This window comes from Sinocyclocheilus anshuiensis, unplaced genomic scaffold (genome assembly GCF_001515605.1).
Source record: "Sinocyclocheilus anshuiensis isolate Anshui unplaced genomic scaffold, SAMN03320099.WGS_v1.1 scaffold457, whole genome shotgun sequence".
In the NCBI taxonomy this organism is placed as follows: Eukaryota; Metazoa; Chordata; class Actinopteri; order Cypriniformes; family Cyprinidae; genus Sinocyclocheilus; species Sinocyclocheilus anshuiensis.
Genome location: NW_015537939.1, coordinates 1,531,121 through 1,544,553, shown reverse-complemented (window position 1 = coordinate 1,544,553; position 13,433 = coordinate 1,531,121). Strand labels below are relative to the sequence as shown.

The 13,433-nt window shown below is 33.6% G+C and overlaps 1 protein-coding gene across 1 annotated transcript in view; it reads right to left on the bottom strand.

Annotated features, from left to right (window-relative positions):
* Positions 1 to 4,052: 4,052 nt before the first annotated feature.
* The window catches only part of fam219aa (family with sequence similarity 219 member Aa), a 13,478-nt gene continuing 4,097 nt past the window's right edge, over positions 4,053 to 13,433 (bottom strand). Inside the window, exons 2-6 of the mRNA XM_016451374.1 lie at positions 10,438 to 10,537; positions 8,667 to 8,769; positions 7,563 to 7,643; positions 5,436 to 5,490; positions 4,053 to 4,218 (exon numbers count right to left, since the gene is read on the bottom strand). Coding sequence (XP_016306860.1) covers positions 4,060 to 4,218; positions 5,436 to 5,490; positions 7,563 to 7,643; positions 8,667 to 8,769; positions 10,438 to 10,537 — 498 coding nt within the window. The 3' untranslated portion in view covers positions 4,053 to 4,059. The remainder of the gene's footprint in view (positions 4,219 to 5,435; positions 5,491 to 7,562; positions 7,644 to 8,666; positions 8,770 to 10,437; positions 10,538 to 13,433) is intronic.

Here is a 13,433-nt window from a genome sequence, read left to right as displayed (position 1 = left end):
TTACACATATCAAATCAATTTGTGTTATACATTTTCATTTTCATTTCGCAACTTATAAAGCATTCAAATTTGCATGCAATTTACATATTAAGACTACTGTTGGAAATGGCAAATGTAAATTATATAATTTAATTTTCATTTTACTTTTGCACCAAACTTTGCACGTATGTGTAATGGAAAATGTAAATTTAAATACAGAAATACAATGCCATTTTGAATATTGCGTTGCCATTTTGCATATTGCATTTTAAATTGAATTTCGCTACCTATATGCTTCCATAGAAGGCAGGAAAGAGCCAGTCAAAAGTTGAGACACCTACCCATTCTGTTTTATGACTATTTTCCCATTAGTATAATATAATACTCACATCAACATCAATTGTGAAATAAATGTGAGATCAAAAATGTCCTCCAATTCACCTATTTTAAAGAAATGTGTAAAGCGATAACAGTAATAAAATACAATACTTCAAATACTATTTTATTTCATAAACATTATTTTTCTAATTCAATTTCTATATTCAAATTCAGTACAGAAATTCTGTCAAGTATGTCACTTTTTTCTGGTAGCATATGCATAATACGCAGGACAAGGGTGTTGCAATTGTAATTTCAGATGTATTTACTGATATGATTCACTACACAGAACAACAAACATTATTAAATACTGCTATGGAAACTGTTCATGTCTTTACAATCATATTTATCGACAGAAGGGGTGGGGGGGGGAATGTAGGAAAGAAAAAAAAAACAAAAAACAAAATGTTGAACAAAATCCTGTATACCAATAAATTAGAAACATACCACCGACAACAAATAGCATGACCCATTGTATAGCTTGACTTAAGGCATACTCTACTTCAGTGTAGTAACAGAAAGTGAATTAGGCGTTACACAACGGAGTGTTTATCTTGAACCAAATAACCAAAGCAGAGACACAGGGGATGACAGACATCTTCATTCATCACTACACAGATCAGTCGGTCTTACGGCACGTCTGTAAAGTAGCATGACAGCTTAGAGATGGCGGACTGAAGAGAACTTGCCATCAAATTCTCCATCTACTGTACATATCTACGGTAAGTCTACTGAACAGGCATTCTGTAGGTTAACTACTGCTACGCTAAGGGCTATACCACTGAAACATGGACATAAGTGGACATTTTCCTTTGTGGAATAAATGAACAATGGCATTGGCATTTGTGTAATGCTCATGCTGGTGTCAATGACACCACAACACACAAAAATACTGAGTGAATGCACCTTTACATGGCAGTGTAGTATGAAATATTTGTCTGCATATTACTATAATGAATATGTAAGCATTAGGGATATGGGCTTGGGGAGTTGTTGTGTTTTGTATCCATTTGAGAAGCAGTAAAAAGAAAATATGTAACTGGCTAATGTCATCACACTGTTCTAAATGAGTTTTAAAATGATATACCGTTCCACAATATTCAAAACAAAAAGCTTGTCAATTCATACATCATGTTCAAAAGTTTGGGGCTGGTAAGATTTTTTAAATGTTGTTGAAAGAAGTCTCTAATGCTCACCAAGACTGCATTTATACAGTAAAAATATGAATACTGTGAAATATTAATACAATTTAAAATAACTGTTTACCATTTGAATATATATTTTAAAATGTAATTTATTCATATGCTGCAAATGTTGAAAACGGTGGAAGCTTGTTTCAACAACAGGATAAAAATAGTTAATAAAGGTAATTGCGACTTTTTAATTACACAATTTAGACTTTTTTTCTCGCAATTCTGAATTTTTCTTTTTTTGGATAAAAATAGTTAATAAAGGTAATTGCGACTTTTTAATTACACAATTTAGACTTTTTTTCTCGCAATTCTGAATTTTTTTTTTTAAATTATGGGGGAAAAAAACCTCACTCTCAATTGCGAGAAAAGAATCTGAATTGCAATAAAACTGTCTGAATTGTGTGATAAAAAGTTGCAATTAACTTATTTATTTTTTCCATGGCAGAAAAAAGCTACCATAGTTGTGCTGTTGAATATTTCTGTGGAAACAATTTTATTTATTTATTTTTTTCATTTGAAATACAAATATTTTTACATTATAAATGTCTTTGCTGCCAATTTAATGCATTCTTGCTGAAAAAATGAAACCATTTTTTTTTTTAATCCTGACCTCAAACAACTTTTGAACAATAAAACAAAATATTAGATTACTATACTAATATATTGTAATCTCTCTCTTCATACATTCTCTTAATTTGTCAAATAAAATGAAAACTGGAGTGTTACTAGGTTATGTGCTTGGTGCAATGGCATTTAATTACAGCTGGCAATGGCAACTGGGTGACTATGTACACGCAAGACAATAAGGTGCTCTTAAAGTTGCACAAAATAAACAACAGTTGCATGACAAAAAGAAGACACAAATACTGTAGAGAACAGTACAACCTTCAAATCAATGCAAGGACCTTCATACTATGAGTGTTCAATGCTGCTTATCAGAAGTGATAGTGATTTGGCCACTGACTGAAACAGCTGAGATGAATTTATAAAGATGTTTGTAAGGAAAGGCATCAAATTGAAGCAAAACAGCAAACGCAGAGCATCCTGTTCCAGAGTACTACACTTAATGTCTCACAAAATGGTATTGCACTTCAAAATTACTATAAAGACGAGAGCACTAAAGTGTAAAATTGAATTTGAATGCAGGCCATTAGCATTTCATGCCTGTTCCATCTATAAAACAAAGAAACAACGCATGTTATGCATTTTGGCACAAACTAGATGAACTAAATATATAGTATTTAATGACAGAGATTATGGGATATGTATCTGGCAGCTGCTATTACATCAACACAAGCTTTCTTCCCTTCCTAATAAATCGCAACAATTCTCAAAACAAAGAGTTCTCACAAATGAAATGCACTGAATCAGAAAATTGTACCGAATTATCTTGTTTGTCCTATGTAGAGGTACATCTTTAGTTTATCTTTGAAAACTAACATTTAAGTGATTACAATTTCCTTAGTCTGTTGGGTTTGTGTGCAGCAACTCCTAATGATAAACACAAAAATATGTTCAAAAAAGTCTCTTAGTAAACACATCTTAACTATTCAATGAGATTTCCCTGACTTAACAATTACATCTGCTGTCAGTTTCGTAGCAGATCAGTGTCTTCTGTATGGATATCTCAATTTAAGAGTATTCCCTTCATTAGTGTTTGCTACAATGCTACTCATAACATATTAATATGTAAGTTTGCAATGAAAATGATCTGAGAAACAAATTCACCTGATCGCTATACACTCCCTTTCATTAGAAAACAAGCACACTTGTCTTAATAACATCAGAAAGCGTCTAGAGCAGATATTCTAGAGCAGTCAATCCCAAAAAAACTAAATGTTGATTTTGCTTTGATAAACCTATAAAACAGAATCTGAGTTATAAAATAAAATCATTAGGGCTGCCAAAAGATATTACCCTTTAAGCATTTTTTTCTCAAGTAAGTAGGCCTATTATATAAGTTAAAAGCAACACATTTCTCATTTGGTGTAAAGGGGCCCTTTCTGATGGACTGTGAGGATATTTAAGACAAAAAAGGTTGGGAAAACTGTTCTATAGAAGGATGAAATGTTCAGTTACTTGAGCAGCTGTATTCTTCTAATGTTGCACCATGCATTTATATACAACTCAACGAATCTTAAAGCTGTACACACCTAAGTCTAGCGCCCTCTAGTGATACAAAGACTCACGTCCTACCATAGGAGGAACCAATGACAGTTACATACTTGTGCATTTTCATTCATTATGTTTCGCTATTTTATGATCATTTCAATACACCCATTTTATTGTTTTTAAGTTCTTTAGAAGTTAATCTATGCTGAGGGTGCTAACTCTGAGCATAACCCACAAGGTTGGGACTGGGGGGTTCAAGGGAGGCTGGGGTTACTGAATTTGGGGGGATGAGATCAAGGTCTTCATCATCTGGGATTTCATCCAATCGGTAGCCATCCTTCAGCAGCTGGATGTTTAAGTCTTGGTTTATTTGCTGTGGCATCAAGGGAGGCTGGGGTTACTGAATTTGACAGGCTGTGGAGGAAGTGGCTTGGCAGCACATGCAGGTGGGGTTGACTGATTTTGGGGGGATGAGATCAAGGTCTTCATCATCTGGGATTTCATCCAATCGGTAGCCATCCTTCAGCAGCTGGATGTTCAAGTCTTGGTTTATTTGCTGTAGCAAAGGAAAAAAAAAAAAAGGTTAGTTATCAGAGAAGTTATGTATATATATATATATTTTTTTTTTTTTTTTTTTTTTTTTTTTATAATTTTTAGGTGAACTGAACTTTTAAAATATATTACACGATGCCACTTAGAAGCCACTTTTGAAAAGATATGATGACTTAATAACTAACTAAACTAAACAATAAAATGAAACAAAAAAATAAAACATGTAAAAAATAAATAAAATATAAAATAAAATAAAAATACTAAAATAAAATAAAACATAAATAAATAAATAAAATGTAAAATAAAATACAAATTCTAAGAATAAAATAAAATAATCAAATTTACTAAAACGTGTGATAAACTAAATTATACAATCAAATTAAATATTAAGAAAAAATAAAACAATGTAAAAAATAAAATAAATATTTAGGCTACTGTAAAGTTGCTACTGAATTAGCTGTTAATTTATTTTAATTGTGTACTGTAGAGACCAGTGTAAGTCTAATGCATACCTTGTCTCTAGGGGTCAAACAACTAAAAATCAAGTCAAGAATCTTGGTGTGATTCTGGAGACAGACCTTAGTTTCAGTAGTCATGTCAAAGCAGTAACTAAATCAGCATACTATCATCTCAAAAACATTGCAAGAATTAGATGTTTTGTTTCCAGTCAAGACTTGGAGAAACTTGTTCATGCCTTTATCACCAGCAGGGTGGACTATTGTAATGGTCTCGATCGAGTCAGTTAGAAATACCAAGGGTTCACACAAAACAAGGGGAGTCCGCTTTTAGCTATTATGTCGCCCGCAGTTGGAATCATCTTCCAGAAGAGATCAGATGTGCTAAAACATTGGCCACATTTAAATCTAGACTCAAAACTCATCTGTTTTAGCTGTGGATTTATCGAATGAGCACTGTGCTACGTCCGAACTGATTGCACTGTATTTAATATATAATCATTTCCTATTTTTAACTTTTTTAAATTCATTTTAAATCCATTTTTAAATCATTTTAAAAGTTTTTAAATTCCTTGTTTTATTGTTGTGATTATTTTTTATGATTATTTTACTTCCTTTTATGTAAAGCACTTTGAATTACCATTGTGTATGAAATGTGCTATATAAATAAACTTGCCTTGCCTTGCCTTAATGAGACGGCAAAGGGTTCAAATAGTTAAGTGGCTTTATTTCAATGCATAAGTACCTGGTCCTTTAGACATCTTACCTCGGCTGAGGAATATCCAGATGATGAATATCTGGACATATCGAAGTCATCGTCACTAAAAGACAACAGGAAGTGCACAGTCACAAACAGGCACCTTAATTTCAGACAAACAGCTACAGACCAATGAAATCAGCCCTTCTGCAGCAGTTCCGAGAAGAAATGACTCACTTAAAGACATAAAATAAAGTCTGCACACAGATCTATTGAGGTATTTCAAATATAGCTTCCATATTGACTGTTGATTTCCCTCATTTATTTTTCAACGTGGTTTCCGCCTATAATGTTTCTAGTAATATTTACAAAAGAGACTTTGTTTAGTCACAGTAGAGCAAGAGAGAGAGAAAAATACCAAGATGACATTTCAGCCAAATTAACTTATCAGGAAAAACCAACAGCGACAATCTGGAGCCTTCTGCTGATTGCTGCGGTAATTACAAGTTGTTTTAATGAAGCTATGCTCTCCAAGAATGAGTATGACAGGAACTAGTACAAGCATGTGATGGACAGAACGCCTGAGCATGTGACAGACAGTGGGTGTATGTACTAAATGTCAGGGAATGAGTGTTACATACAGCGACTCAGCGAGGCTGAAATGGAAAAAGAGAACCAGAGAGACAATGAACGATGGGTGACCTAAAACATGACTTAATCACAACTGCAGGCAGCTGAGGTCACAGAGATCCAGCAGACAGCTGGCAGCACAGAAAGCATTAAGTTAAGTGTTTCATTCTTCTGTTGAGCACAAAAGAAGATATTTTGAAGAATGTTGGCAGAAGTCAACAAGCTGTTTGGTTACCAAAATTCTTCAAAATATCTTCCTTTGTGTTCAAAAGAAACTTATACAGGTTGGAACAAGTGGATGGTGAGTAAATGATGACAAAATTTTTGGGTTAACTATCCCTTTAATCCGTATTAAAAGGACAATGTCAAAAAACTGTATTTTACACAGATTTTTTAAAATAAAATTCATTCTAATTAGGAAAATGAATCTGCAGAACACATCAATAAGAAAATGCATCACAGTACGTATGTTTGCATACACTATTGTTCAAATTTTTTTTTTTTAGAAATTAAAACATTTATTTAGCTGTTTTCAACACTGATAACAATAATTAAAAAAAATCCTTAAGCAACAAATCAGCATATTAGAATGATTTCTGAAGAATCACGTGAAACTGAAGACTGGAGTAATGGCTGCTGAAAATTCAGCTTTGCATCACAGAAATAAAATACACTTTAAAATATATTGAAATAGAACAGTTAATTTAAACTGTAATAATATTTCACAATATTACGGTTTCTACTGTATTTTTCTCATAATAATTTGTGAGCATAAGAGACTTCTTCTTAAAAACAAAAATCATACTGACCTCAAAATTTTGAATGGTAGTGTAAATATTAAAGGTTTAAAAAAGCCAGTTTAATTATTAGGATCAGAGAGAGGGTAGACAATGGTCATGTGAAAATAAATCATTCAAAATTATGGTAATAATCAATTATTTAAAAAAATACATTTATGGTCTCAGAAACTTTTATATCATATGTTTACTTAAGGGGGAAAATAGCAAAAAAGTGTAGAATATGTCCACTTGAAGTGAAAGTGCTCCCTAAAGTTTAACACATGAGATAACATTATGAAATATACTGCAAAACAGAACCAGATAATGACACTTGCTTCTGCCTTTCTAGACAATTTTGTTCATATTTAATGGGGGTCCCTGCTGTGATGGATGAGAAAATCTCTGAAGTGACATTTTTTTTTGTAAGAGTAAATGTTGATTCATTTTGCCAAAGCTAAAGTGTCTCGCTTTGCCTTCAGGAAAGCACATTAATTTTAAATAATTTATGCTTTGCCAGTTTCTCACACCAGTCTGAAGGGCACCAGCTTTACTCGCTTTAAAATTAGCTGGTATTTTGATTAAATGTCAGGTCCTTTTTAAATGGAGATGGCTGGCATTGCGTCTGCTAGGAAAATGGCACAAAGCTTTAATTAGAGGATTTATTTCCATTTCTCTGCATTTGATACATTCTAATCCTTCCCTTGAAGTGAAGCATTCAGAAATATTCACAAAAGAATTCAAGAGCACTTCCCAGAGAATAATAGAATGACGTTTTTAGTGTGAATACCTGTCAGTGTCCAGTGCTACAAGCAGCTTCTCGTCTGGACTCTGGTCTAAGGATGAATAGCCTTTATTAGGGACAACCAACCTGTAATAAGAGTAGAAAAATAGAAGAGACTGTCAGACCAATTCAATCAAACATGTACAACATCTATGCTTGAATGTGAATGTAGATAGATAGATAGATAGATAGATAGATAGATGGATATATGGATAGACGGATAGACGGACAAGATAGATAGATAGATAGATAGATAGATGGATATATGGATAGACGGATAGACGGACAAGATAGATAGATAGATAGATAGATAGATGGATAGATGGACAGATGGATAGATGGATAGATGGACAGATGGATAGATAGATAGACAGACAGATAGATGGCTAGACGGACAAGATAGATAAGACAGACAGACAGACAGATAGACAGACAGAGACAGAGAGACAGACAGACAGACAGACAGACAGATAGATAGATAGATAGATAGATAGATGATAGGGAATAAAAACAAAGGCAGCCTTTTTTATTTTTATTTTTAAATATTAACCTTTAATATTAATATCCACTTTTCCCAAATCGTTCTAGTACTAGGACAAATCTGGCAAGGGAAATCAAATAAATAAGAGGCATGGCTGAGTTTAACATTATCAAACCCTGTTACATTAGCCAGAGCCGGTGCTAGACATCTTTTGTTCCTCCTCTCTGGGACAAAAACTGGAGTTAATCTCTGGCCCGTGTGCAGCTAATCTTCAGGCCTAAAGCTGTGCTCTAAACCAGGCCTGCGGATGCATTTGAGCTAATCCTGATAGGGCACTAAGGACCGATGGGATGGCAGAAGTCCTCATACGGACTGCACTAACACTAATTAACATTCACAGACTGGAAAGCCTTCATATAAAGCTGCTGTTTATAGGATTTGATGTTGTTGATGTTCATATTTTTGATGTACTAAACAAATCAACCATTATTATGAGGCCATACATTTGTTTTGTTTTTTTAATGAACCATAAACATATATTCTATGGTGTTTCTCATGCACAAATGTTTCTTTTAAGAACTACTTGTGGGTTGGTAAGAAAGTAGTTTTAAATAAAGTTATTACTTCACCTTGTTCTGGCCATAACGTTATTTTTCTTGGGCTGCTGATTGACTGGACTACCCACAGTTCCATTCTTCACCGAGCCCTTCCTCGCAAGCTCTCGCTGTTTCTCTACCGAAAGAACAAATTCAAAACAAATCACATATTGTCTATTGATAGAACGTTCAGCATTCAAAATGTAACCAGCAGCGATGGTGCGATCATAATATTTGCATACGGAATTGTTATTGGTCTTCATTCTCATATTCATTTGCATACTGAAGACTGAGTCTTCCTTGCATAAATTTAATAAACCGCAGTTCTTTTGAATCCAGATAAATACCATGGCAACACACAAAGTTTTATTATGCATTGAGACTACAGTCTTATTAATATTCTCCATTCTGCATGGTTCTCTGGCGGCAGAACTGTTTCTTCAGGCGTGAAGTCTGAGCTTGACTTCTGCGTGACTTACACACACTGATCTGCATGTGTGTGTGTGTGGGAGATTTCTCTGCGGTGCTATAAGTAATAAGGCTGTCAGAGGGAGGACTGTAAAGTGAAGTTTAATTAACAACAGCAACTGCTGTATTTCAGGACGCCCTAACCGAGCAACACTGAACAGAGAGTGATGTGAGATACAGATGCAGGATAGGAGAGAGAGACAGCGGAAGAGAGGGCTGAACAATAAGCAATGTTGTTTTTTTCCTGTTATTTGTGGGGAAATTTACTCATTTTTTATTTTTATATATATATATATATATTTTTTTTTTTTTTTTTTTTTTTTTTTTTTTTTTTGGGGAAATCATATTATTCCTAAAAATTCAAGACATTATTGGACTTTAATTCTAAGCCCTCAAATGCGGGTTTTTTTTTTTTATAATATAGATGGCCAATTATAATTTTAATGTTATGTTTGCAGTGTTGTTATTTTTAACTAAGACTAAAATGATTGAAAATTGTTTTAAGTGATTGAAATGACACTGCAATCAAATAAAATATAAATATTTTATGAAAAACTACAAAAAAAATTAATGACTGAAATAGTACTTTTAAATAACTGAAATTATTTAAATAACTGAAATTTAAATATCTGAAATAGTACTAACTTAGTGCTAAAATTACTGAAATAAAAATAAATTAAAGCTAAATAGAAATATTTTAAAAACGTACAATTAAAATAACAAAAGCACATAACATTAATAAAACTTAAACGTTAAAAATATAAAATAAAAGATAATATTAATAAACACTACAATAGCATGTAAAATAACACTGCATGGTTGGTAACAGACTACCAATAATTATTTTAATGTTATGCTTGATAACTGATAAATGTATACATTTTGCATCATACCAAATTACACATTTTTTAATTATTCCGTTAATTATTAAATTATTACCAGTGACACAAAGTAAAGTAGACTGCTTCAAATGAAACTGAGCATGAAAACTTTTTTAATATTCAAAAAGATGGATGACTATTTAGATGCTTTTGAAACCTGACAAATTACATAAGGATGTTTTTTTACACAGAAATTATTATGCTCATATTTCAAATTTCTTCGTAGATACTTTATCTGAGAGAAACATTCAGACTTGAAGACCCATTACACTCCTACTTATCGAAAACCACGCTCATCCATTTCACACGGCCTCTGCTAATCGCTTCTTAGCTCTCGCTCCAAACCGTATGCTTCACAATCACAATATCAAGTGAGAAAATCAATACAGTCGTTTTTACACTCAAATGAACAAATTACACTGGTGACGATATGGCATCAGATCAAAGTGCCTCACCTATCTTTACTTGTAGCGGAGAGGGCTTGTAGTTGATGGCGACTGACTCTGATTCTCTCGTTCCTGTTTCAGCCTCCAAAGTGGACGTTGCTGCAGGATCCTGGAGACAAAAACACAATCACACTTATCAGGTAGATGCAACACTACATTCTCAAGTGCAGATGCTAGATATTAGCAATGTAATAACTACACAATTCCAATATCGACTAGCTGACAAATGGATCTTGAGGAAGTTGTAGATTCAATATGAATTCAGAGTGTAAATAAATCTAGAAAACCCTTTCAAATCTGAAACCGTGTAATGCAGAAAGGATCTGGTACAAAACTCCAACCATGCTCACGCAGTGTGCTGATGAAAAACAGACAGCAAAAATCAGACTGGTTGTAAATAATGGCATCTGGTGAGACAGGCCGTGTATCAAGTGTGTTGATTTTACTGGGGTTGGGTGAAATAACACGAGTCAGCACAATGTCACCATGCTGTCACCGGAACGGGTCTTTTTAATACATCTCTCTCAAAACGTCTCAGATTTGCTTTCACAGCTGTGCTCCAGCAACTTATTGATTCTGGGAGCAGAGATAGACGTAGGGACTGTGCAGTCAAATTTATTGATTTATGCTAAAAATCAATTTTTTTTTACATCAGGGGTTCAACCGTAATTTTACAAAGCTATATGAAAGCTTTTTGTGCGAAAAGAAAACAACAACAACATAATTTATTCAACAGTTCTTCTCCCCGAGTTACCGTCTTCCTCCATTTTGGAGAGTACCCAGAACATAATCAACGTAATCAGCATTATTTACGTTCAGAAGACAGCGTGTGCATGCTGAACGTAAACAATGCTGATGATGTTCATTATGTTCTGGGGTTCTCTCAAATGGCAGAAGACGGTAACTCGGGGAGAAGAATTTTTGAATAAGTTATGTTATTATTGTTACATGGTGTGACCCATCAAATATAACTATAAAAAATAAATTAATAATAGTGATAATATTATTGCACTTTACTTAGATTTTTTAAATAAAATAATAAACTAAATAATAAAATGTGATAATCCTATTTTATTTTAAAATAAAAACGGAGTATTAAATACAAATACAATTATTTTATAGTAAACTTAAAAATAAAATGCTAATATTTTGATTATTATTATTATTATTATTATTATTTTAATTTAAACCTTAATTATTATTTTTAATTTAAATTATTTTAATTTTTCTTTTTCAAACTTAAAATCAGCAAGCTTTATTTTGGCGGGTTGCCGGCAAGTAAGTATATGCGCTTTCGGGTTTAGCGCTGCCGATTGTAGAGCGTCAGTGAATGAAATGTCAGTTTTGCATTGTGCTTTGAAAACGTTAGCGGGTAGCCTAGATTTATGCTTTCAGTTTGAATATAAATCTTATATAGTACAGTTTGTCGATCTCAAATGGTAATTGTGCATTAACAGCAGTCAACCATGTCAGTACGCAAACACGCGCTCTGAACTAATTTACACAGCGCATTTCTTATTTTGGTTGCGCATGCGGACCACTTATGTGCACCCCTGTTTATTGAAAAGGGTATAATGCATTATAATTATTCATAATAGCTTGTCGTAAATAATTATAACGGGATTTAAAATGCATAGTGTAACAATGAATTGATAAGTGTTATACACCCGGTTTCATAGACTAGGCTTAAGTCTAGTCCCAGACTAAAATGCATGTCTGGGCTGTTTTAACTGAAAGAAACTTGCACTGACTGAATTTAAAATATGTCAGTTTCATTGTTATGTATCAAGATGCACACCAGTAGTATTATTATCTAAGGCATGTTAATAAAAGCTACTTAAATGTCCTAATTGAACTATGGCCTAAACCTAGCTTAACCTAAGCCCTGACTGTGAAACTGGGCCATTGTGTATTAATTGTGGTTACAGTTATTCATGAGATTGTAAAATGCATTATAAGGTGCATTACAAGGCATAATTAATGCATCAAAACTTTTATAATGCATTATACATAAAGGCTAAGTAAAGTGTTACCAAAACATCTATTGACAAAATTTCTGAACAAAACTGTAATGTAAAATTAAAAGTATGACAGTCCAGTAAAATATGTTTAGTAGTCAAAGATCTCTTACAATATGCAAGTCTTGATTCTTTATTCATTTCTTTTATGAAATATAATGGCACTACAGTTGGACAAACGGATAGACAAATCTTACTGTCTTGTTGTACAATATAAAATTTACTAGTCTTCATTACTACTCAAAGTCCGAGCCAATACACACCCTCCTTTCTCCACAGCCTCTTTTCTGCACAGCTGCTTGGTGGAGAGATGGATGAAAGGAGGGAGATTCTAGCTGTCATAGTAACCGGCCGGTACTTCCTGCATAGTTGGCTCGCATGACACCAGGCATGTTTTGTTGCTCCAGCCTTCAATATGTAGGGTCGGAGTGCTCTGTGACATCACTCGGGACGGGGAGAGGCAGAACAGAGGGAGCTTGTTGGAGGAATGTTGACAGCACACCCAAGCTGCCTCTGCCAACAGAGCGCCTATTATGACCTAAAAAGCCTGCCTTTATTGGATGTGGCCCATGTGGCCATCTGAGAGTCTTTGGGCTGTCATCATGAGCACCTAGAGCCATGCGATTATAGCAATGCTATGTTTTTGGTGAAGTTCATGACACACCAGATGACTAACTGAAACGTCAAACCACAGACAACAAACAATCTGGTCAGTAGATGAAATAATGTGAATTGTGAAACACGAGGGTTTTCAAACTTTCTGATGCCACAGACACCCAAACATGATGATACCCTTAATCTGAAAATATAAAGGCCACTATATCATTTAATGTATAAACACTATTAATAAAATATTATAAAAGTGTAAAATTGTATCTATAAAATATTGTTTATAATTCTATATCGAGTTGACACTTTTTTCCCCCGATATATATATATATATATATATATATATATATATATATACAGGTGCATCTCAAAAAATTT